The 27,126-nt window shown below is 39.2% G+C and overlaps 1 protein-coding gene across 1 annotated transcript in view; it reads left to right on the top strand.

Moving 5' to 3' along the window:
- LOC126212601 (uncharacterized) overlaps positions 1–21,997 on the top strand; it is a 178,784-nt gene extending 156,787 nt beyond the window's left edge. The window contains exons 6-7 of the mRNA XM_049940029.1: positions 2,224–2,316; positions 21,783–21,997. Of these exons, the coding sequence (XP_049795986.1) occupies positions 2,224–2,316; positions 21,783–21,997 (308 nt within the window). The remainder of the gene's footprint in view (positions 1–2,223; positions 2,317–21,782) is intronic.
- The last annotated feature ends 5,129 nt before the right edge of the window (positions 21,998–27,126 follow it).

Below are 27,126 nucleotides of genomic sequence, written 5' to 3'. Positions count from 1 at the left end.
AATAGGATATCTAATACGTAAGTAGGACCTGCTTCCAAGAGAGTAAGAAAACCAGTGTACATGTTCTATGGCTGCAGACTAATCATCGCGTTTGTATTTGTTTGCATCAAGTTTGGTCGTATGATGAACAAAGTGTAGCACAAAGTAAATATGTACGCTGTGGTCCATGTTTTCTTTGCCTTCTCCTATTTTATCTTCATAATTGAGCAAACACTGTAGATACATCATCTATTTGTGTGAATTTGTCAATCCGATTGTTCCTGTTTCAGCAGTTGGCAAAGGAAAAGAAATTGAAATAGTCTGCTGTGTATACTTTTCTAGAATAGAGTATACAGTAGTAAGTCACCACTATCAGTGCAGTATCAGCTGAAGAGTTTCAGAAAAGTACTTTTGTCTTGTATTTTCAAATTCCTGCACAAACGTGGAATTTCTCATACTATGACCATTGAAAATTCGAGCTGAACATTTATGTCAGAGCCTCAAATGTAGGCACTGAGCATAGCCCCCCACCCAACATTCTTTTCATAACAGCTAGAAATAATCATGTATACATTAAACAGTGTTGTATGGAGTTTATAAAATGGGAATGTATAGAGATAACTCTGTCCTCATGAACCTATCAGAATAGAAACTTGATGGCTTGTAGGGTCATACCTTTTGCAGATCTCTGGAAGATTTACTTAAGATATTATTGAAAATGAAGCAGGTATGTATTTCTCTGGTAACAACATCAACGACTTAACATTCAGTTAATTTTGTCTGCCATTAGTTCTGGATTGAGCAGTTACAGAAACTTAAGGGGCCACTCCGAAGATAATAACAATGGGGAGGTCATTATTCAGTGGATTGAAACAAACCACTTACAACTGATTGACAGTGTCAAACTCCCTGTGTCATTTAAAAATCCGAGATGTTGAAGAGATTACAACTTGGAGCATAAAATATGTTGCACATCTATATCAAACAACCAAAACAGGAAAAATATTTTTCAAGTAATGTACATGTTCATCTGCAAATGTCAGATTTTCACGCAGGTATAAAATCCAGAAAGCAAACCAGAAGATGTTCCATAGCATAATAGATAAAATAGTACTGAAATAACACCAGCAACAAAGTTCTAAGACAGTCCATTCCAAGAGGCTGTAGGTGCAATTAGCTCAAGGGTTTATCATGAGAAATGGAACACAAGCTACAAAGATATGTATAACTATTTAAAGCTAACCACTTTGTGCATACAGGTAGTACTAGCTAACTGTTAATCAACTCAGTACAGATTGCCAAAACAGCAAGTTGTATTAGAAAGGCAATGGAAGAACTGTAAATGGGAAGAGCAATTGAATCTTTGAGATATCTCAACTGCAACACTTCATACGCTGCAGGAGGATGTTCCTACCACTGCCAGCCAAATAGCCAGGCTCTCCTGGAAAACAGCACACCTAGACTGAAATCCTCCAAATTATACTTCAAAATATATAGGAACAATGAAGAAGAAGAAGAAGAAATACTAATACTTGGAACTCCTTCAGTACAGAAGAGCCAAACAGGGCACTTAACAGGAGCAAAGTGAAGAAGGCTCAAAGACTTATATGATATTCTAGTACAACAAATTAAGTGTTTTGGAGCTAAAATATAACAATGGGTGCTTGAACTCGTTGTAAATTGCTTCATCTTCAACCAACACATTAACATCTGGAAGCAGACATGGGTAATAGCAATCTTAAAACAAGGAAAGCCAGTTAATAATCCTGGAAGCTCCTGACTCCCCCTCACCCCCCCCCCCCTTCAGCCCCACTCCCTCTGCTGCCTCACATCTGTAAAATCTATGAGAGAATTCTTCAGGCACAAAAGCACCATGTAACCCTTGAAATTGTGATGAAATCCAACCAACCAACTAATGTGAGTATTCCTGCCCCAAGCCTCAAGAGCCCCTTGTTAGCAACTTTTAATCAAACTGATGGTACCTAGCTCTGAACTAAACTAGTCTAACTGGTAAGCTCTTTTTGTGATATTCTTATTTGCCTTTTTTCTGTTTGCTTTAAGCTTTTCATGCAGAAGTGTTGTATTCCCACAACTTATACTGTTTTTAATTTGTAATAACCCGATATGTTTGATTTCAGTGAAAGAAATTGTCAGAATTTTTGCCATTAGTACATTAATCAGGTTTTTTATATAAAAATATCTGAAAAACAATCATTGACATTTCCATTTTGGCTTCTGTTCTAGATTTACCACACTTCATTAAAAACAGATTTGCTTGTGGATTCCCTAAAGACTGGGAACTGTTAAGAAGAAAGTGGATCATGTTTTTAAAAGCAGGTATGTTAAGCCTCTTTGTGAATCAAGTACTAACCTGTGCTTGAAAGAAACATGATCTCTTTTTGTAATTATTTGATGAAGAAAAGAGAGGTGCTATCTCCAGTAAAGACAGATAACATGTACAGACTTATCATAGCAAAGAAACATGCTTCATCTGTTTCTACCCATATTTTACAAATACAGTGTATGGTTAAAAGGCTCTGACAGTGGGAGGAGGATGGGGGGGGGGAGGAGAAGACTTTGTAGTTTCATCTTCTTTTTTCTTTGAAAACTAGTTGTATCTTGTAACTAATACAGTCACTTATTCAAACTGAAATTTTATCCTGCATTAGTCTAGGATTCTTTTTTTTTTCTTTGTTGTCCTGTATTATTTGTGTTTATGCCTTGCATTATCATGGATGAGTCTGAAAATGAAGGAAGATGGTGAAATCTGGTAATGGCACATTGCCTATTCCTCTCAAATAACACTAAGGAGACTACTATATTTTGTATTTTGGGGGTGGGTGGATGGGTGAGGGGGATATCAACATAAGCTATATCAAAGGACCTCACAATGTTAATCTATTAATTGTAAAATGTAAATATGTTTAAACAGTTCATTTATATACATAAAATTAATGATTAATGATGTACATCCAACCCAAGATACTTCAAACCTCATTGAAAGTAGTGTTCCATCACACACCCAACCTCCTCAGCATTATAGTCCATTCCTGTACCACTCTCAATCCCAATCACATCCCTGTGGGAGGCTCAGGTGCAAGAGCTGCCCAGTCCCTCACCCAGCACTTCCTATTGTAGTCCTGTCACAGGCTTATCATATCCCTTCAGAGGCTGCCTTGCTGTGACAGCAGCCACCATCATATACGAGCTCTGCTGTGATTGTTGCAGAGCTTTTTATATTGTTGTAGTTGCCAACCAGCTGGCCACCAGGATGAATGGCCACCGCCAAATTGTGGCCGAGAGCAAAGTAGAGCTCTCTGTGGCGCAACACGCAGCTGAACATAACGTGCTTGAGTTTCATGGCTGCTTCACAACCCAAGCTATCTGGATCCTCCCCTCCACCACCAGCTTTTCTGAAGAGCACAGATGGGAGTATCCTTACAACACATTCTCTGCACCTGAAGTTATTCCGACCTAACCCTGTGGCAACATACCGTTCCCACACCCTCCATCTAACAGTTTTCACCTACTCAATTCTGTCACCTCATCCCTATTCTTGTCTCCCAACCTCTTTGTTTGGCACCCTCTGCCAACACACCCACCCATCTTTCCCATTCCCCACTTCTCTCCCTTTTTGCTCCATGTTTCCACCCAACTCCCTGCCTCACAGCCTCCCAAAGCAACACTTGCCACTAGCCTAGTCCTCTGCATGGCCTGCCAGACAGGCTTATCTCTCCTCCCACATGTACACTGCTATCTCTTTCACTTCCCTTTCCCTGCCCCCTCCAGACTGCTGCTTCTCTCTTCTACGTGACAGTTGCATTCTGGCAGGAGCTGCCACGGATGGCAGTCAAGATGTGGGCATCAGGTGTGCCTACTTGTGTGAATGAATGTGTGTGTGTGTGTGTGTGTTTACTTTTCAGACAAGGACTGTTGTTGAAAGCTAATGTGTAAATGTCATGTAGTTATGCCTGTTTGCAACTTAATGCATCATCTTTACAGTAAATAGCATTCTGTCCTTTCGTTATATTGTTGATATTCCAGCCTGGAGTTTTCATTGTTTAAAATTAATGCTTTAAATGTAACAGTATACTTTCACCTATACCCTTCATCTTTTTCTGATGAAGATGGTGTCTGAAAGCTTATGTGTAAGTGTCTTTTAATTGTACCTGTCTGCAACACAATGTTTCACCTTTACAATAAGTAGCAATCTATCTTTTCCTACATTGTTGATATTCTGACCTGAAGTTTCCTTGTTTGATATATTAAATTTAGTTATGATTACTTTAATTAATTAATATATTTAAAGAATAATTATTTTAAATGATACATTTCTGATGGTTTGTGATTTCAACTGTCCTTCAGTAGCAATATTCTGTTGTCATATCCTCACTTTACCCTTCCTGTTTGTTTCTTTTCTATGGGTCACAGCACATGGCTCTGGCAGCTGTTTCAAATCCCGTACAGTTTGTCGTTGCTGTATCTGTTGCCTGACATTTTTGTAATGGTCTCTACAGTTATGAATGCTGTCTTGCGTTGTGTTTGCAGTGATTTTCATAAAAAGTTATTATTTTAATGGAAAATGGAAACCCAACAAGAATCTTCTACCAGTGATGTTATGGGTGGAAACATCAAAACTACAACTTTTCATGACACTTTCTCAATTTATGAAGAAAAAGGTGTGATCACCAACAATCTTTCTGTCTATGTGAGTCCTGTAGAAATAGCTAGGGGTCAAGCAATTGCAGAGCAGGTTACTGAAATTATGAATGATAATTTCATAGTAAATAACGGAGATATGACATTATACACTGAACCTAACAAACAAGATCATTATGAAGAGGTATGTGGTTGGTCTCTCTCTCTCTCTCTCTCTCTCTCTCTCTCTCTCTCTCTCTCTCTCTGGTTTGATTCCCACTGTTAAATTTTTTCCCTCTCCTTGCATTGCTATTGCCCATTGTTGTAATGTTCTCTTCATCAGCTGTTCATAGCAGCCCATTGCACCCTGAAACCCTTCGTATGTTTCATAGCTGTTGAATGCAACTATGTTATTTTTAATAACAGGAATTTCCATTTTGGACGAGCATCAGCAAAATCATTGACTTTCTTCATATTGGTCAAGGGCATGACAGTATGAGAGGAATATCCTTTGATATTTTAGGCACCTGTAAGGGACATCCACATGCTACTACTCAAAAAACTTCAGCCAAATCAGTGAACCCTATCCTGCACCTTCTCCTTTGCAAGATTGAGTACAGACACTAGATTCCCTCTGTTGATCAAGAACTGTTCAGTCACTTCTCCTCACCTTGTATGCCAAATATTATTGCTGAAAAGTTCTTTCACAATCAACATTCACATTTCATGTATGAGAACGGTCTACTGCAGTTAGGGTAAGTTAGCAAAGATACAGAACAAACCTTTTAAAAATGATCTGTATCAGAGTTAACACAAGCACATTTTCAAGACCAGTGATCATTTCTAGAATGCAGTATTTGTTATAGTCTACATTTGACCACCATAATAGCTTTACTTCATCTTCTCTCTGCTTTTCAAGTTGTCTGTTTTCCACTGCAATGTTCTCTTTGTCTGCAGGATTGTAGTGCCACATCCATTGAAGCATTGCAGACTAGTTTGTAACTAAAAAAATAGACACAAGATAGTACAGAATCACTGTTAATGTGTAGTGCAGGTAGAGTTCAATAACTAATGAAAAAACTTAATACAGTAAGTTTAGAAGTAGACCTACAAAACATGTAATAGAAAACGGTGCAAGTTGACAGCTGAGCCGTAGAACAGTTTAGTTTTCCTATTCAGATCACTTCTTGACTACAGCTGGATGGGCTGAAGACAAACAGAAAAGACTGAGTCCCTGTTTTGTATTTTGCTCCTAAATACATTAAAAATTGTGACATGTTTGAAATTAAAGTTTACAGTCAGTGTTTGTTACCAGTTTTGTCATAAAGCAGTGGCACATGGCCATTGAATTAAAAAACCTTTCAAACGCTCGAGGGTGGTCCATCGAGCAATAAGGAGATACACATTGGGAATTACTATAAGATAAGAAAAAACATACCAATGGCTCAGGGAACAGACTTCAGTGGAAGATTAATTTGATAATGCTAACAAAAATGAAATTGAGTTGGACAGGACTTGTAGCCACACAATTTGATTGCAGGTGGACTGAGCAAGCTACTTGCCGGACTCTGCTAGACTAAGAACAGAGATGCTGAACTTGTAGATAATGGATAGGTAACGTTAAAAGACTTGCAACAACACCATGGAAGCATATGGCAGAAATGGTGGTGTGTTAAGTCATAAATATCTTAGGATTTTTCACCAAATTGATATTTGGAATTTTATTTTTGAATTCATTTTCTCTCTTTACTCTTGTTTTGGTTGTGTTCAACTTTTATTGTCAACAAGGCTTCGATATTTGTTTAAATCTAGTGATTTCATGACAATTGACCAAACATCAATAGTGAAACACATTGGGTCTGTGCCACTTCTCACTACTTTGTCACCTCTCAGCACAGTGTTTGGCACATAAATCACTAAAATGATTTCTAACACTCTCCAATACTGGAAAATAGTGCAATAATGGAAGGAGTAAAGAAACTACACTGCTGAGGTAAGAATATGGAGCTGCCAAGGACAGTGTAGCTGTGCATGTATACGTGTTGCTTTGGGTTGCTTGAACATACTGTATGAGGTGTTGGCTTTGACTTGCGATGTAATGATGTTATGAAGTGCAATGTCATACAAGCATGAACAGAGAGAGAGAACAGAACAGTGGATATATTTATTTAGGAATTCGTTCAGTTTTATTTTTTATAATTTAATTTAGGAATTACAAACATCAAAAAAAGTTTTGCATCACTTCGGTTCCGAGAATTCTGGAACCTGTACAGAAAATTGGAATAGAGATCAAGATAAACATCATTTCTGCCCTTTTTATTGCTTATGAAAACTACACATTGCATGTTATACCACCATACAGCAATTTGTTGTCCTGGAAGATGAATGCCTTACCAATATAGCTAAGTCTCAGGATAAAATTAAAACCATATGGTCAGTCGTAAAGGAAGTTGCTGGTCTGCAGAGACAGGTCGAGGATATAGAATCAGTGCGTAGTGGGAATGTCCGTGTTACTGATAAGTCGCATATATGTACAGTATTTAATAATCACTTTCTGAATATAGCAGGTGAACTAAATAGAAACCTAATTCCAACAGGGAATCATATAGCGCTCTTAGAAAAAAGTGTTCCGAGACTGTTACCTGAAATGCTCCTCCATGATACTGACAAGAGGGAGATTGAGTTAATAATTAAATCACTAAAGACCAAGAACTCTCATGGATATGACGGGGTATCTAGCAGAATACTGAAGTATTGTTCTATGTATGTTAGCCCAGTACTTAGCCATATCTGTAACTTTTCCTTTAGGAGTGGTCGGTTTCCTGATCGATTAAAATACTTGGTAGTGAAGCCACTTTATAAAAAGGGAGACATTGATAATGTTGACAATTTTAGACCTATTTCTATGCCATCGGTGTTTGCTAAAGTTATCGAGAAGGTTGTATATACAAGGTTACTGGAGCATTTAAATTCACATAATTTGCTGTCAAATGTTCAGTTTGGTTTTAGAAATGGTTTAACAACTGAAAATGCTATATTCTCTTTTCTCTGTGAGGTTTTCGACGGATTAAATAAAAGGTTGCGAACGCTAGGTGTTTTCTCTGATTTAACAAAGGCTTTTGACTGTGTTGACCACAAAATATTACTGCAGAAGTTGGACCATTATGGAGTAAGGGGAGTAGCTTACAATTGGTTCGCCTCTTACTTTAAGAACAGAAAGCAGAGGGTAATTATCCGCAATATTGAGAGTGGTAGTGATGTTCAGTCCCAATGGGGCACTGTTAAGTGGGGCGTTCCCCAAGGGTCGGTGCTGGGGCCACTGCTGTTTCTTATTTATATAAATGATATGCCTTCTAGTATTACAGGTGATTCAAAAATATTTCTGTTTGCTGATGACACCAGCTTGATAGTGAAGGATCTTGTGTGTAATATTGAAACAGTAACAAATAATTTAGTTCATGAAATAAGTTCGTGGCTTGTGGAAAATAATTTGATGCTAAATCACAGTAAGACTCAGTTTTTATAGTTTCTAACTCACAATTCAACAAGAACTGACATTTTAATCAGACAGAATGGGCATGTTATAAGCGAGACGGAACAGTTCAAGTTCCTAGGCGTACGGATAGATAGTAAGCTGTTGTGGAAAGCCCATGTTCAGGATCTTGTTCAGAAACTAAATGCTGCTTTATTTACCATTAGAACAGTATCTGAAATAAGTGACACTTCAACACGAAAAGTAGTCTACTTCGCATGTTTTCATACGCTTATGTCGTATGGTATTATTTTTTGGGGTAATTCTTCTGATTCAAAAAGGGTATTTTTGGCTCAAAAACGGGCTGTTCGAGCTATATGTGGTGTAAGTTCGAGAACCTCTTGTCGACCCCTATTCAAAAATCTGGGAATTCTGACATTGCCCTCACAGTATATATTTTCTTTAATGTCGTTTGTTGTTAGCAATATTAGCCTATTCCCAAGAGTTAGCAGCTTTCACTCAGTTAATACTAGGCAGAAATCAAATCTGCATGTAGAATGCAGTTCCTTGACTCTTGTGCAGAAAGGAGTGCAGTATTCTGCTGCATCCATTTTCAATAAGCTACCACAAGAACTCAAAAATCTTAGCAGTAGCCCAAACTCTTTTAAGTCTAAACTGAAGAGTTTCCTCATGGCTCACTCCTTCTATTCTGTCGAGGAGCTCCTGGAAGAGCTAAAAAATTAAGCAAATTCCAGTGTTACATTGTTGATTGTCTTCATTTAAACTTGTCACCTGAATATGTTTTTTTTTTCTATATTTCATTTTATCTGTTTCTAATATCGTGTTATAATTTCATGTATTGACTCGTTCCATGACCATGGAGATTTCTCCTTAATTTGGTCCCACGGAACAATAAATAAATAAATAAATAAATAAATAAATAAATAAATATGCTGCCAATATGGTTGCGCTATCAGTCAGAGGATGCCATTCATGTATCGTACAGTCATTACAGCACCTTCCATGACCACCAGCAGCGTTCACCAGCCCCACATAATGCCACCCAAACTCAGCAGGGAACCTCCACCTTGCTGCACTTGCTGGACAGTGTGTCTAAGGTGTTCAGACTGACTGGGCTGCCTCCAAACACGTCTCCGGTGATTGACTGGTTAAAGGCATATGCAACACTCGTCGGTGAAGAGAAGGTGATGCCAATCCTGAGCGGTCCATTCAGCATGTTGTTGGGCCCATCTGTACTGTTCTGCATGGTGTCGTGGTTGCAATGATGGACTTCGCCATAGATGTTGGGAGTGAATGCTGCACATCATGCAGCCTATTGCACAGTGTTTGAGTCGTAACATGACGTCCTGTGGCTGCCTGAAAAGCATTATTCAACATGGTGGCATTGCTGTCAGGGCTCCTCAGAGCCATAATCATTTGGTAGCAGTCATCCACTGCAGTAATAGCCCTTGGGCAGCCTGAGCGAGGAATGTCATCCACAGTTCCTGTCTCTCTGTATCTCCTCCATGTCCGAACAACATCACTTTGGTTCACTCCAAGACCCTTGGACATTTCCCTTGTTGAGAGCCCTTCCTGGCCAAAGTAACAATGCATACATGATCAAACTGTGGTATTGACTGTCTAGGCATTGTTGAACTACAGACAGCACGAGCCATGTACCTCCTTCCTGGTGGAATGTCTGGAACTGATCGGCTGTCGGGCCTCCTCCATCTAATAGGCACTGCTCATGCATGGTTGTTTACATCTTTGGGTGGGTTTAGTGACATCTCTGAACAGTCAAAGGGACTGTGTCTATGCTACAATATCAACAGTCAACGTCAATGTTCATGAGTTTAAGGAACTGGGATGATGGCTGTATTTTAACTTATTGAATTTTGTCCAAGTGTTAGCCCCAGAACTATTTATGGTGACCATACAGATAATAATTCCATAGTGTCCCTCATTCTCTTTTACCTCTTTGCTGGAATTAGTTTTATTATCTTTGCGTTAGATACAAAAGAAACAACTGATCAGTTTGCCACATAAATCTGTAATATTCTGTGTGATGCGAGCATGTAGTGTTGTTCACATGAACAAATGGTTGTTGAAAGAAAATAAATACTTAATGCCCTCAACTTACTACTTAATCAGTCACACACACACACACACACACACACACACACACACACACACACACACACACACACACTTCATGAAGCCAAGTGATCAGTTACGTGCACTGAGACGTGTTACTCCATTTTTAATGATATTGCATTATCCCTTCAAACATTTATGAAATCATTCTCCCCCCCCCCTCCGCCCTCCGTAACAAACATTCTAATGTCCAGTAAATGATAACACCTGAATCATATTGCACATAGGACCTGGAGATGATAGTGCTGGCCAGGATCGACTAGGAAAACTCTGCTGCAAGATACGACATAATTTATTTAACCATGAGCTGCAATGTCAAAGTGCTGTGATGCTCCCAGATTTACCCTCTTCAGGTGTGTGGTCTACTGGCATTTCCATTGATGTCGGAGGGTTGCGGGGGTAAGATGGCTGTTTGATATCCTTGTCTCATGTTGCAGACACTGTTTACCTCACTTGGCAGTGCATGGCTAAGTTAGTATTATGTGACCCTTAGTGAGCAGTGCCAGTGTTGCATAAACCACTGAATTCTCATAGGCAGCCACTGCTACTGGTTTAGAAACTCACCCTAATGTGTAATGATCGCTGCTATACCTCCGTGGTTGTGAACTGCTGCCCTCCAAGGCAGAAGTCTGGTGATGCATTGGAGCTCAGAGCCTAGGGGTGGCTCATCTGTTGTGTCATTCCGAGTCTACAGGTGCAGACATAAAACTGTGAGTTGGTCTGGTGGAGGTGGCTGCCCAGATTGGTATCGGCTGCTGGCTGGCCTGTAATATGATGGATAATTGCACCGAACTGATGTCGTTGAAGGTGCTGCCAGGCTGTGCATAATTGTGTTAGAAAGATAGAGTATTTATGGCAATTAATAACACTCTCATTGTGCTGTTGCTTTGTTCCCAGGCACATACATATCGACATCTCAGTGTCTCAGTGCTGTGAAAATACTATGCAGGCTGGTTTGTTGTTGTGTGGCCTTACACCACAGTGTACAGACAGGCTCACTTGTGAAATTACATGTCACCCCCTCTGTGCTTGACTGCTTGCCTTGCATACGGCTATAGTGGAGCTGCTTTTAATTCAGTGATGCACAAAATTTACTGAGGGCATTACAGTATTGTTGTGTTATGTACTGATACTTATAATTATACATAATATAAATGGATAGATAAAAAATCTTGTTACTGCAGGCAGCAGGGGAACACACGTAAGAAAGGTATTATGTATGCAAGCTTTAGGCAGAGGGCTGAAGGAAAAAGACCTGGTGAGGTTTAGGAAAAGAGATAGAGTTCAGAAAAATCAGCCAGAACCCCAGGTCAGGGAAGACTTACTGGCCGGGATGAGAAGGAAAGACTACAATATATTGTCAAAAAATTATTATTTTCATTATTATAGTTTTACATCCCCCCCATGAACAATAGACCTTGCCGTTGGTGGGGAGGCTTGCGTGCCTCAGCGATACAGATGGCCGTACCGTAGGTGCAACCACAACAGAGGGTTATCTGTTGAGAGGCCAGACAAACGTGTGGTTCCTGAAGAGGGGCAGCAGCCTTTTCAGTAGTTGCAGGGGCAACAGTATGGATGATTGACTGATCTGGCCTTGTAACAATAACCAAAACGGCCTTGCTGTGCTGGTACTGCGAACGGCTGAAAGCAAGGGCAAACTACTGCCATAATTTTTCCCGAGGGCATGCAGCTTTACTGTATGGTTAAATGATGATGGCATCCTCTTGTGTAAAATATTCCGGAGGTAAAATAGTCCCCCATTCGGATCACCGGGCGGGGACTACTCAAGAGGACGTTGTTATCAGGAGAAAGAAAACTGGCATTCTACAGATCGAAGCTTGGAATGTCAGATCCCTTAATCGAGCAGGTAGGTTAGAAATTTTAAGAAGGGAAATGGATAGGTTAAGGTTAGATATAGTAGGAATTAGTGAAGTTCGCTGGCAGGAGGAACAAGACTTTTGGTCAAGTGAATACAGGGTTATAAATACAAAATCGAATAGAGGTAATGCAGGAGTAGGTTTAATAATGAATAAAAAAATAGGCGTGTGGGTAAGCTGCTACAGACAGCATAGAGAATGCATTATTGTGGCCAAGATAAACACAAAGCCCATACCTACTACAGTAGTACAAGTTTATATGCCAACTAGCTCTGCAGATGATGTAGAAATTTATGAAATGTATGATGAGATAAAAGAAATTATACAGGTAGTGAAGGGAGACGAAAATTTAATAGTCATGGGTGACTGGAATTCGAGAGTAGGAAAAGGGAGAGAAGGAAACATAGTAGGTGAATATGGATTGGGGGGAAGAAATGAAAGAGGAAGCCGCCTGATAGAATTTTGCACAGAGCATAACATAATCATAGCTAACACTTGGTTCAAGAATCATAAAAGGAGATTGTATACATGGAAGAATCCCGGAGATACTGAAAGGTATCAGATAGATTATATAATGGTAAGACAGAGATTTAGGAACAAGGTTTTAAATTGTAAGACATTTCCAGGCATAGATGTGGACTCTGACCACAATCTGTTGCTTATGAACTGTAGATTAAAACTGAAGAAACTGCTAAAATGTGGGAATTTAAGGAGATGGGACCTGGATAAACTGAAAGAACCAGAGGTTGTACAGAGTTTCAGGGAGAGCGTAAGAGAACAATTGACAGGAATGGGGGGAAGAAATACAGTAGAAGAAGAATGGGTAGCTGTGAGGGATGAAATAGTGAAGGCAGCAGAGGATCAAATAGGTAAAAAGACGAGGGCTAGCAGAAACCCTTGGGTAACAAAAGAAATATTGAATTTAATTGATGAAAGGAGAAAATATAAAAATGCAGTAAATGAAGCAGGCAAAAAGGAATACAAACGTCTCAAAAATGAGATCGACAGGAAGTGCAAAATGGCTAAGCAGGGATGGCCAGAGGATAAATGTAAGGATGTAGAGGCTTATCTCACTAGGGGTAAGATAGATACTGCCTACAGGAAAATTAAAGGGACCTTTGGAGAAAAGAGAACCACTTGTCTGAATATCAAGAGCTCAGATGGAAACCCAGTTCTAACCAAAGAAGGGGAAGCAGAAAGATGGAAGGAGTATATAGAGGGTCTATACAAGGGCGATGTACTTGAGGGCAATATTATAGAAATGGAAGAGAATGTAGATGAAGATGAAATGGGAGATACCACACTGCATGAAGAGTTTGTCAGAGCACTGAAAGACCTGAGACAAAACAAGGCCCCGGGAGTAGACAACATTCCATTAGATCTACTGACGGTCTTGGGAGAGCCAGTGCTGACAAAACTCTATCATCTGGTGAGGAAGATGTATGAGACAGGCGAAGTACCCTCAGACTTCAAGAAGAATATAATAATTCCAATCCCAAAGAAAGCAGGTGTTGACAGATGTGAAAATTACCGAACTATCAGTTTAATAAGTCACAGCTGCAAAATACTAACACGAATTCTTTACAGACGAATGGAAAAACTGGTAGAAGCCGACATTGGGGAAGATCAGTATGGATTCTGTAGAAATATTGGAACACGTGAGGCAATACTGACCTTACGACGTATCTTAGAAGAAAGATTAAGGAAAGGAAAACCTACGTTTCTAGCATTTTTAGACTTAGAGAAAGCTTTTGACAATGTTGACTGGAATACTCTCTTTCAAATTCTAAAGGTGGCAGGGGTAAAATACAGGAAGCAAAAGGCTATATACAATTTGCACAGAAACCAGATGGCAGTTATAAGAGTCGAGGGGCATGAAAGGGAAGCAGTGGTTTGGAAGGGAGTGAGACAGGGTTGTAGCCTCTCCCCAATGTTATTCAATCTGTATATTGAGCAAGCAGTAAAGGAAACAAAAGAAAAGTCTGGAGTAGGTATTAAAATCCATGGAGAAGTAATAAAAACTTTGAGGTTCGCCGATGACAGAGACAGCAAAGGACTTGGAAGAGCAGTTGAATGTAATGGACAATGTCTTGAAAGGAGGATACAAGATGAATATCAACAAAAGCAAAACGAGGATAATGGAATGTAGTCGAATTAAGTCGGGTGATGCTGAGGGAATCAGATTAGGAAATGAGACACTTAAAGTAGTAAAGGAGTTTTGCTATTTGGGGAGCAAAATAACTGATGATGGTCGAAGTAGAGAAAATATAAAATGTAGACTGGCAATGGCAAGGAAAGCATTTCTGAAGAAGAGAAATTTGTTAACATCGAGTATAGATTTAAGTGTCGGGAAGTCGTTTCTGAAAGTATTCGTATGGAGTGTAGCCATGTATGGAAGTGAAACATGGACGATAAATAGTTTGGACAGGAAGAGAATAGAAGCTTTCGAAATGTGGTGCTACAGAAGAATGCTGAAGATTAGATGGTTAGATCACATAACTAATGAGGAGGTATTGAATAGAATTGGGGAGAAGAGGAGTTTGTGGCACAACTTGACGAGAAGAAGGGACCGGTTGGTAGGACATGTTCTGAGGCACCAAGGGATCACAAATTTAGCAGTGGAGGGTAGCGTGGATGGTAAAAATCATAGAGGGAGACCAAGAGATGAATACACTAAGCAGATTCAGAAGGATGTAGGTTGCAGTAGGTACTGGGAGATGAAGAAACTTGGCGCAGGATAGGGTAGTTTGGAGAGCTGCATCAAACCAGTCTCAGGACTGAAGACCACAACAACAACATAGTTTTACATGATATTTTGTTGTATGTATGAGTCTTTACTTGTTTCAATAATTGATTCAGTTTCCTCTGTTTGTTTCTTTGGTTGTTGTTGCTGCATGTGATGCAACTGACTTAGAAAACAATATTTCAAAAGTTCTACATGTTTGTCAGTAAAAGCTTGATTTTACTTGCAAAGTAATGAAAAATAGTGGTTATGAAATGTTTTCTGGATTGCGTAAATTTTCAATTTCCCCATAGTAATACCCTGAATGCCCTATTTCTGTTGTAATAGTTGTTTCTTGACATACGTTAAAGTTGTAATTTTATTCAGTGAGTTTGCTGTTCTCTCATGTGATGCATAGTTTTATCTTGTTTGATAGCATTATTCACCATTTCACAGTATTTTGTGCACTGGAATTGCTGAATGAGGTGGTGCAAATCACTGTCCAGCCACCCAGATTTTTCTGTTCTGTGTTTTCTGGAGATTGGCTGGTTTTCCCCCAATCGACTCTGTCCTGTATCTCAAATACCCTCATTAATTGAACATTAAACAATTGGTTGATTGAGTGAAATTCTGCATCTTGCCCTTGACTGTTCTTTGTATAAAACTGTGTTACAACTCACATTTCCTTTTATATTATATACTGATTATATTAATGAAACAGGTTGTCTGTTAATACTACAATTTTACTTATAAATATTTTTAAGTCTATGAATATTGTAAGGGCAGCTATAGGAAAATGAATATTTCTAGAAAAGCTTTCCACCTTTCAGTCATATGACTCGAGTTACAAACTACTCAGCAAGTGTTCTTCCAAGATATTTAACAAGTGTCCAGACTGCAATTGGACCTGTATCTCTAGGTATTTTGTTTGTTACCTAAGGATGTGGTTTTACCTTGACTCTTCATTGTCTTAGTATTTTTGCATATTGGTATGACAAAACATTTCTCATTTTTCTCACAGTGTGCCCAACAGATATAAAAAAATCTTTGAAGATGTTTTCGTGTGATAGCATTACCATAAATATGATGGAAAGTATTCTGTTTGAATCAGATTGAAAGATTAACATAATCAAAGCATGGCTAAAAGTGTTGTCTCATTCATTGCCCCCTAGTCACTTCAGAGTCCTTTACTCAGCTGTCCAAAGATCAGTTATGAGAAAGGATGGTAATTCTTTCAACTCTTCTTCCTTAATGTTTTAGGATGATTGTTAAACAGGCATACCAAATTGTGGATGAATATTGCTGATCATATTATGTAGAATTATGGAACACCATAGGGACTGATGACCTAAGCAATTTGGTCGCATAAGATAAAAATGGAACACCATTTAAATGCTTCCCCATATGAAGAAATCAGACAAAGATTAATTAAAGTCTATTTAGAGCACAGCATGTATGATGGAAAATCAGAAAAAAATATTACAGCCTGTAAATTTTGGTGTTACAAGGGAGTTTATTGAAAATCAGGAGACTAATTGAATAAGGAACTAAGTCCAGCAGTGAGTCAGCAAGAAATATGACTAGTGAAGAACTTTATAACTAGAAAAGAGAAAATGGTTGGGTGCTTATTACTTTATGCCTTGTTTATGAAACTTGTTGTTGAAGGGATTGTGTAAATAAAGAGTTGTAGGATGGAAGATTAGGGTGAACAGAAACTGCACAATAACCAAAATACACTGAGGTGACAAAAGACTTAGGAGACCTTCTAATATTGTGCCAGACCTCCTTTTGCCTGGTGTAATGCAGTAGTTCAATGTGGCACAGACTTGAGAAGTCATTGGAAGTCCTCTGCAGAAATATTGAAGTATTCTGCTGCTATAGCCATCCATAATTGTGAACATTTTGCCGGTGCAGGATTTTGTGCATGAACTGACCTCTCCATTATGTCCCATAAATGTTCAATGGGATTCTTGTTGGGTGCCCTGTGTGGCCAGATTGTTTACTCGAATTGTACAGAATGATTGTGGCCCATTGACATGGTGAATTGTCATCCATAAAAATTCCATTGTTGTTTGAGAACATGAAGTCCATTAATGGCTGCAAATGTTCTCCAAATAGCCGAACATAACCGTTTCCAGCCAATGATCAATTCAGTTGGGCCAGAGGGCCCAGTCCATTCCATGTAAACACAGCCCACACCATTATGGAGCCACTACCAGCTTGCACAGTGCCTCGTTGCTGACTCAGGTCCACAACTTCATGGGGTCTGCACCACACTTGAATCCTGCCACCAGTTTGTACCAACTGAAATTGGGCCTCGTCTGATTATGCCACAGTTTTCCAGTCATTTAGGGTCTAACCAGTGTCTTCACAAGCCACATTTTGTGGCATTAGCAAAGGCACTCATGTTGGTCATCTGCTGTGAGAGTCCATTAATGCCAAATTTTGCTATACCGCCCTAATGCGTATGTTTATCGTACATCCCACATTCATTTCTGTGGTAATTTCTCGTAGTGTCACTAGTCTGTGGGCACTGACAGCTCTGTTCAAACATCACTGCTCTCAATTGTTAAGTGAAGGCAGTTGGCCAGTGCATTGTGCTCATTGAGAGGTAATGCCTGAAATTCTGTATTCTCAGCACAGTCTCGACACTGTGGATTTCAGAAAATTGAATTATGTAATTATTTCCAAAATGGAGTATCCAACTACCACTCCACATCTAAAGTCTGTTAATTCATCTCCTGTAGCCCTGATCTCATTGGACACCTTTTGACATAAATCATCTGAGTTCAAGTGGCAGCTTCACCAGTGCACTGTCCATTTATACCTTTTGTACACAACACTACTGCCATCTGTATTTGTGCATATTGCTATCCCATTACTTTTGTCACTTCAGTGTAAAGCCCCTTTGTTCAAAAGCACATACCTGTGAAATCAAAATCTGCCACTCGGTAACACTCGATACTGTGTTACTTATAAAACGCTCAGATCATCGTTGACATGCTTTGACATGCAGTACTTTTGGTAGTTGAGAAGTTGCCGCTGAAGCATGTACCACTCTGACAGCACCCCTTAATGTGGTCAGTCAGTGTAATTTAAGGAAACCACAGAAAAGATAAAATGCTACCAGTCTAAAACATACCAGTCTGTTTATGGGTCATTAAAGGAAGCCTTACTAGCCATCCAAAAATCCTATGCCCTTGTCATGTCTGTCTTTGTTGATGATATCATTATGATCTGATCTGATCTGATCTGATCTGATCTGGGCAAGACACTATATCCTCATTCTTCCACAGGATCCAGACTTTCTCTCCTCTTCTGTTCACACGGTCCTCTTTAACTTGGCATGCCACTGTACTGGACAACAATCTCCATCTCTCCGATGGCTCTATGAGAACCTCTGTCATTGAGACTACAAACCATCAACAGTACTTTATTCTGTTAGCAGCCATCCTTTACCATAGAACATGACCACATGTTGATATCATACCTGGAGTGACAGGCAATGCGCCCCTATGGTATGCTGGCAGAACCTTCACAGTCACTCCATTGCAAACCTAGTCTACAAGTATATCTCCTGTTGCATATCCACATATGGCCCTAATCCTTGAACCACTCCACTGAACCAGTTGCTGTGGAATGCTCCCATTGTTACTCTAGACTAAAACAACTTAACCACATTTTTAGCTCAGCATCTGCCTTCGTTTAATAGTGCTCTGAAATGATGAATATCACCGCTGATTCTGCTTAATGTTTCACTGCAGCTAACAGCAGTGATACCCCTTTAATTTACATATCTTTTAATTGTGACTGTCTGCAACTTAACATGTCATTTTTACGATACGTAGCAATCTATCTTTTCCTATATGTTCAGTAGACAGAGAGGCAGTAGTATCATATCTCAGTGAGGAACTGGAACCTTTAAGCATAGTACAGGGACATGTAGAGGAATTATGGCTCAAGTTTAAAAGAATAGTTGACTGTACATTGGAAAGTTATATACCCAGTATAACAGTTCATGATGTAAGAGATCCTCTATGGTATACAGTCACTGTAAAGAATCTTTTAAAGAAACAGACTACTGGATAATATGTGTAAAAGAAGCCATAGGGCTGCAGATAGAAATGCTAAATGAAATATGGAATATACTCATAGGTAAGGGCTTTTAGTATCAGAAAAGTTAGCATCCAGTCACTTGCAGACTAGATGAGAACTGAAATCGAGAGTAGTAATGCAAAAGCAAAAATTCTTAACTCTTGTTTTCAAATGTTCATTTACAAAAGCAAATTCAGGAGTATTGCACCAATTAAATCTTTATACCACAGAAGAGATGAGTGAAATGGTATTAGTTTCAGTGACATTGAGAAACAGCTGAAATCATTAAATTTGAACAAAGCTCCAGGGCTCGGTTGAGTACCTTTCAAATTCTGCCCAATTTTCATCTGAGGTAGTCCCTCTGTTACTACAACCTATAGTAGTTCTCTCAGACAAAAAACCATACCCAGTAGCTGGAAGAAAGCATAGGTTACACTTGTCTATAAGAAAGTTAGCAGAAGTGATCCACAAAATTACTGTCCAGTATCCTGAACATTGATTTGTAGCAGAAACTTACAACATATTCTGAACCCACGTATAAGAGCTGTTGAACAGAACAACCTCCTCCATGCTAATTAGAATGAATTTGGAAAACATAATCATGTGAAAATCATCACATGCTTTTCTCATGCAACGTTCTAAAAGCCATCAAAGGTACAGTATTTCTTGATTTCCAAAAAGCATTTGATTCAATATCACACGTACATTTCTCGACAAAAGTACTATCGAGTGGTGTACCAGGCAAAATTTGTGACTGGATTGAAGATTTCTTAGTAAGAAGGATGCAGCATGTTATCTTGGATAGAGAACTATTGACATATATAGAACTTAAGTAACTTTGGATGTACCCCAGGGAAGTGTGTTGGGTCCCTTGCTGTCCGTGTTGCATATTTATGACCTTGCAGACAATATTAATAGAAACTTAACTTTTTTCAATGATGCAGTTATCTACAATGAAATACAGTTTGAAGGAAACTGCAAAAATATTCACTGAGGCCATGATAAGATTTCAGAGTGGTGCAATGATTGACAACTTTCTTCAAATGTTCGGAAATGTAAAATTGTGCACTTCACAAAATAAAAAATAAAAAAGTAATATAGTATAAGATGAAAATAATATCAGTGAATCATAGTTGAAATTGGTAAACTCACACAAATACCCAAGTGTAACACTTCGTAGGACATGAAAGGGAAAATGACATAAGGTCGGTCGTAGGTAAAGCAGGTAGCAAACTTCAGTTTTTTGATAGAATAGTAGGAAAATGCAATTAGTTTACAAAGGAGGTAGATTAAAAATCAATCGTGTGACCCATCTTAGAATATTGCTTGTGTGGGACCCTTACCAATTAGGACTAGTAGGGGATATTGAATGCATACAGAGAAGGGCAGCATGAATGGTCACATGCTTGTTTTATGAATGGTCACAGGTTTGTTTGATCCACAGAAGAAAGTTATGGATTTTGAAAGAAGTGAACTGGCAGCCGTAGAGTCCTGAGAGTCTTCTAACAAAGTTTCTAGAATTGCTATCAATTTTGACTCTTTCAAATATGCTACAAACTCCTACAGATTGCTCCCATAGGTATTGTGATGACAAGATTAAATTTATTGCTGCACACACAGAGGCTTGTGAACAATCATTCTTCCTGTGCTCCATGTGGGAATGGAATAGGAAAAAGCTTATATAGTTCAGTGCTCTTCACAGTGGTCCGCAGAGTGTAGCTGTAGAATATGCTACCCTATCAGAGACAGGGTCATCTGTGAAAGCAGTCATATTGTATACAAAAGGGCGCTGATGACCTCGATGTTGAGCGCCCATAAACCCCAACACACACACACTTGTATACCAACTCAGCTGTGACTTTGGTACAGATTTTTATGTAAACTTGACACTTGAATAATAACCAATCTAAAATTATAACAAACAGCAAAATTGACTATCCAGTAGCAGAACATGTTGCTGAGCGCAACAGGCTTGACTTCTTGGTTATTGCACAAACTGTGGTGTCTGCTCATGGGTGGGTCTTCTGTTTCTGCATACCTATCTCTTTCCATTGTTGCCTTTTCCTCTCACTGCCTTTCACCCTCACTGCTCCTCTCACCCTCTCCATCCAACAGAACTCCTCACACCATTGGGCTGCTGCCCTAGGGCTATGTAATCAATTGGGTCAACGTAGCTGTGCATGTTTGAGTCAGTTGGTCTGTGTTTTTCATCAGCTTAGAAGGAGAACATTGAAAGCTAAGAAGAACATTGTCCAAAAACACAACAACATTTCCAGTCTCGTTGTATGTGCATGTTGTCTATTCAGTACCTTACCTATATGGTTAGTGGTTATCTTTATGTAGATTCTGAGAAAGCTTGCTTTCTTTTTCTGCCAGATTTTGTGTTGTGTTAGTTCATTTTAAACTCATTTAACTGACTTAGTTACCAGTTAAGAGCTTTAGTTTCACAGATTTGCTTGTTTATCATTTAATTCTTGTACAGCCGGCCGGAGTGGACGAGCGGTTAAAGGCGCTACAGTCTGGAACCGCACGACCACTACGGTCGCAGGTTCGAATCCTGCCTCGGGCATGGATGTGTGTGATGTCCTTAGGTTAGTTAGGTTTAAGTAGTTCTAAGTTCTAGGGGACTTATGACCACAGCAGTTGAGTCCCATAGTGCTCAGAGCCATTTGAACCAATTCTTGTACATAAATATTTATATCACATTGTAAATGATATGATAATTCCAATAATTAATTATTTTATTTCTTTTTGATTGTTTTACATTCATGCCTTAAGTTGACTACTTCATTATAATCACTTCAGTTTTAATCTTTTTTTTTTTTGTTTTCTGTCTGATAATCAGGAGAACCACAAGATTTTCAGTGGAAGGGAAATGACAATGCAGCTATTTTAGACAGCTGTTCCTCCTCCCAAAAGCCCCTGGACAATCATCACAAGAAAGTAGTTGTGAGGAATTCAGAAACAAAACTCAAAAGAGGAATTCTGCATTTTCACCTTTACCTGCCAACAATAAGTTCACAGATACGGTTCATGGACTTGGTTCTAACAATGCTATAAATGAAAAATGTTACACTAAAAGTACTGGAAATCAGCCACGTTTAGAAGAAGAAAGAACTAATTGTAATTGTGTAATCCCCAAAAGAAATAAACCAGAATGTAGCAACACAGCTACAACTACAAAGAATCATTTTCTGGCAGCTGAAAGAAGTTTCGATGTCATTAGTGATAGTGAAGACTCAAGTGATGAAGATAATGGCATTGTTGACTTGGACACAAATTGACAAAAGGCAAAAATGAATGATAATCAGTATGGAAATAAGAAGCAATCAGTTGTCATGAGAAGAACTAATATGCCTCAGACATTGGTGGGAAGTTTAAGCGGTGGTGGTGGTGGAGGAGGAGGTGGAGGAGCATTGATATTGATATTACATCTGAAAAATTTGATTTTTTAGCATATAATCTTCTTAAAATATTAACCTGGTTTTCAAAATGATTCTGCACACACATTTCAGGTTAGTCTTCTCATCTCTGGGATATCTTGAGTTTAATGTACGTCATTTAGTAGTTCACTAAAAAACCTTTGTTTTCTTCAGCATATATTTCACAGTGCCATGTAAAAGTAACTATGCAGCTATTCTCACTGTTTGGCACACTCTCCCAGAAGATTGTCCATATGATGATCCCTCGGATCTTGTTTTGACTTCTTTGCCATGATCATGACTCAGGCAAAATAAGTCCATTGTCTAGTAAGCAGTTTCTTGATAATTTCAGCAGGATGGAGAAAAATTGTGTCACAAAATTTTAACCCTAGATAGCTGATGCCAATAGGAACCAAAATTACTAATGTTGTGTAGGTCGACAATGCATCCTTTTTAAACTATGGAAACTTGGCACCACATTCTCCAATTGGCTGTGGGATTGCCCTGTTGCTGTTCATCGGTTGACGGGCAGTGCTATGGTTGTCGGTTCACACATACAAACAACCCTCGCCCCGTCACTGCCACCATGTGATACACACATGTCGAATTGATCTTGTTGTTTGTCTCCACCTCACATCAGAGGCATTCACACGTAAGCTTCGCTTCAGAGCACACAAACATCACCTGTGATTTAGTCATGCAGTAAGAATGGCAGCACAGTATTGATTTGAGGAAGAATGAGATATGAGTTTTGTCTATGGACTAGCCAGTGGTAATGCGCATGAAGCTCGACAGTTGTGTGAGGAACGGTATGCAGCAAGACGCCACCCACATCCCCGGGCGTTTACAGCAATTAACCAGCAACTTAGTGAAACATACTCATTAGTGGTATATCGTGATGATGCTGGAAGACCTCGAACATGATAGGATGCTGCATTTGAAGAGACTGTTCTCAAGCACTTCAAGGAAGCACCTACGACAAGTCTGCGAGTGGTTGGACACAACTTGGTGGACACTCATCAGTTAGTCTGGGAGGTTCTGAGTAAGTATGGCCAGCATCCATTTAGTTTCCACCCTGTCAAAGACCTAAATCCTGTGGCAGACTATGATCACAGCCTAGGGTTTTTCCGGTGGTTTCTGTGAAGTGTTGCACGAGGTCCTGACTTCCCCGCCATTGTGTTGTTTACCGACGAGTGCACCTTCTGTCAAGATGGCCTTTACAACACTCAAAATGTTCATTACTGGGCAAGGGGAAATCCTCATGTCACATGCGCCCAGGGAAACCAGGAACGATTTTCATTTAACATTTAGGTAGTCATTGTGGGCAACCATCTGATTTGGCCGGTCCATCTACCTCCTCAACTTACTGGGGCCAATTGCATTGATTTTTAGTAAGAAACTCTACCCAGCCTGCTGGAAGACGTTCCCCTGGACATCTGACTACGCATGTGGTTGCAGCATGATGGGGCATCTGCACATAACAGTCGTGCTGTGTGCATATATTTAAATGAACTCTTCGACGGCCAGTTCAATGGCAGAGGTGCTTGTAGGACATGGCCCTGACGACCAGATCTCACGCCATCAGACTTTTTCCTATGGGGATCCTTCAAGGTTCTAGTTCACCCACCTGGACGTGAACCACCTACAAATGAAGATGAATTAATATATCACATTCAGCTTGCCACCAATCACATCAGGGCAATGCCAGGAATCTTTGAAAGAGTTCGGCAAAACACCGTTCGACGTTACCAAGCTTGTGCCACTTCAGAGGGTCGCCAGTTTGAGCACCTGCTTTGGTAAACAGTATCCTAGCTACAAAAAAGGCTCTTTTCAGTGCCGACACAATTTGTAAAAGGCTTTCTGTACATGAACTAACAGCTGTTGATGGGTTTGTTCCCAGAACGTCTTATCATGAAACTGCAATGGATGTGTTGGGACCTTGGTGGATTTGTCCTGAGGCCCCCAGAGTGGAAAGCTGGCACAGTACCATCGAGTGTGTGGGATGCCTTGGATACGTTGTGATCTCTGGCAGGCAAAGCATTCACAGTTATGCATTCTCCAGACCACCAGCAACAGGGCAATCCCGCAGTCAATCGAAGTGCATGGCAGCAAGTTTCCATAGTTTATAAATGGTGCGCTGTTGACCTACACAACATTAGTTCTTTTGGGTTAAAATTTTGTGACACCTTTTTTTCGAAGTGCGTATTACTCCCTAAGAGCTTACTAGTTATTGTAATATACTGGGTGCTATTCTGTCCCACTTAAGCTGAGGGCAATCATAAAGTAAAATATTTTGTAAGTAAATGTAGCTTATTTGACTATAAAAATTCAATTTATTGATAGTAAGAACAGATACCCCAGTGAAGGTTTGAAATGAATCTGCTCCAGTTCTAATGAAGATCATTTCATTCACTACACTCATGTTGCCTCATCCTTCGTTGAATACTGATGGACAGAGCCAAGGATACTTCTGTCTCCTCAAATGATTGTGTACATGGGAGAAACTGCCCTTAATGTAAGTTTCTTAGCAGAAAGTCCAAAGCAGAATACAAATATTTTACTTCAGGTTATGTGTAAAACTAGGCAGCAATTAATCAGTAATAATTGCAAAAGTAGGAGCGATGAGAACTATGCCCTTAATATTGATTTCAATGGTTCATCATGTCTCAGTGAAGATGTGGCACACAGTACCTGGCCTTGCCTTCAAATGCAAGAAGGTTGACAGTTCAGTGGGTGGTAAAAGAGTAAATTGTTTGTCTCCTGCAAATAAATCTCAAATGAAGAATGAATTACTGTGATTTCTAATGGTTCCACATATTTATCAACTGAATGGCTGACTACATTGCTAGTGTTTGAGCATAATTTCACAACTCGCCATAGGGAAAGGATATCAGAGTGCAAAAAGGTGATGGAAGTACTCATAGAGTCTCAGTTTGATAAAACTGACAGAAACAGTCATTCCTTGTAATTGACGATGAGGACTAGTTTCAGCTAAACAAGAGGCAAGACAAGCTAAAGCTAAAGGTAAAGAAATAATGATAAACCAACAATAAAGTTGGTTTAGTTTGACATATTTCATTTGAGCAATTGTTGTGGTATAGATAAATTGAACTAATATACCACAAAGAAATGGGATGATACAAATAAGTCTAAAGCGGTCAAACAATAGAAAAATTAATTACACAACTTGATCATTGCCCACCCAATACTAGAGTTAAAATTCATTTCAGCAAAGATACCCTAGCGGTCACAAATTTTATCCCAACCGTCACTCCCTTATTTAACACAGTCACAATTATCACTGCGTCAGTGGCTGTCTCTCAGAAAAGCTGTTTGGTCAATTTTTGGTACCAAATTAGTGTTTGAATTTAATCAGTTGAAGGGAATTGACGATATTGTGTAAGAAAAAGTGAGAATAAATCTCACATACTACAAGTGACAGTCTCCCGCTTCTTTGGGAAGTGTCATCAGAAACTTGTGGCGTGGTGGCTAGAACTGATTGCTGCAGCCATCAAAGCATGGAGACGGGCACTTCAATGGTTCAAATGTCATTCTTCCACAGAAAACCTTACTAAGTGTGGGATTGATTTTTAATAAGAAAGGAAAAAAGAAATGTTAGGAACAGCTTAGCGAGAGTTCACACTTCATCTTCACTAGTATGGGCCGAACTTTGCCACATTAACAGTATTCAGCTCTGTAAAATAGTTTTGGGTTTTCTTACCAATGATAAAATTATCACTGGCTCTTGTGTCAGAGATGAATACCTTGATTCCTCGCCATTGTCTGAATCCTGTAAACTTATGATGGGGTCAGTCACAGCACTTGGGGCTGTGTGAGTGAACTACAAACACAACACCCCCCCCTCCCCAACACAGACGCACACTCACACACACACACACACACACACACACACACACACACACACACTTTCTGCCTCTCCTCACCAGTTAAGGCTGATCATTACTTATTTTAGGGAATTTTATGCTTTGGCTGCTGCAATTTTACTAAAGATGATGTCAACATAGTTTCCAAGGTAATTTTGTTTTAAAATAATAAATCATATGCTGTGTGTAATACTGTGGTGTATTGTTTCGCCTGTGTACATCACAATTTTGACATTAGAGCATATTAAGATTTTGTCTTACTGAGCAAGTTGTTACCTTTTTGAAGATTTATTCATGAATAGGTATTCCACAAAATTATTCAATATAGTTCTGTCTCACTCATAGACTGTGCTTAATTATGACACATGACAAGAATGAATGTGAAGTTCCTCAAAACCAGTGACATATGGTCTGCATAGAAAGCGTCTGTTCAAACTAGAACAAGCCAGATTGGGGATTCAGCATCCAGTATGTATGGTCACTACCAGTTGTCATGGATATCTCAGAAGTACAAGCAATTTTCTCAAAGATGAGACATGGAAGTATAATGGATTCTCACAGAGTTAAAAACTTCAGTGCATAAATACATGTCCATCAACTCTGTTTATTAAATTTTATTCTAGCAGACACAAGACTTTCCATTGATTATCTATCAACAGTAGAAGAATTTTTCAGAAGCACCGTGGGGCTCTTGTCTTACTATGTGTTTCATTCAGTTGTAATATAATGTGGCGAAAATGTTTTTGTGCTGAAGTTTGGAATGTGTATCATTGCTTAACACAAGAAAAACAATGGTCAATATGGCACATCTTATTAAGGATATCCTCCACAAAAAAAAAAAAAAAAAAAAAAAAAAAAAAATACATATCTTGTGTAATCCAGA

The sequence above is a fragment of the Schistocerca nitens genome, chromosome 11 (genome assembly GCF_023898315.1).
Source record: "Schistocerca nitens isolate TAMUIC-IGC-003100 chromosome 11, iqSchNite1.1, whole genome shotgun sequence".
Classification (NCBI taxonomy): Eukaryota; Metazoa; Arthropoda; class Insecta; order Orthoptera; family Acrididae; genus Schistocerca; species Schistocerca nitens.
The sequence above is the reverse complement of the archived record's forward strand: the minus strand, read 5'-3'. Positions and strand labels throughout refer to the sequence as shown.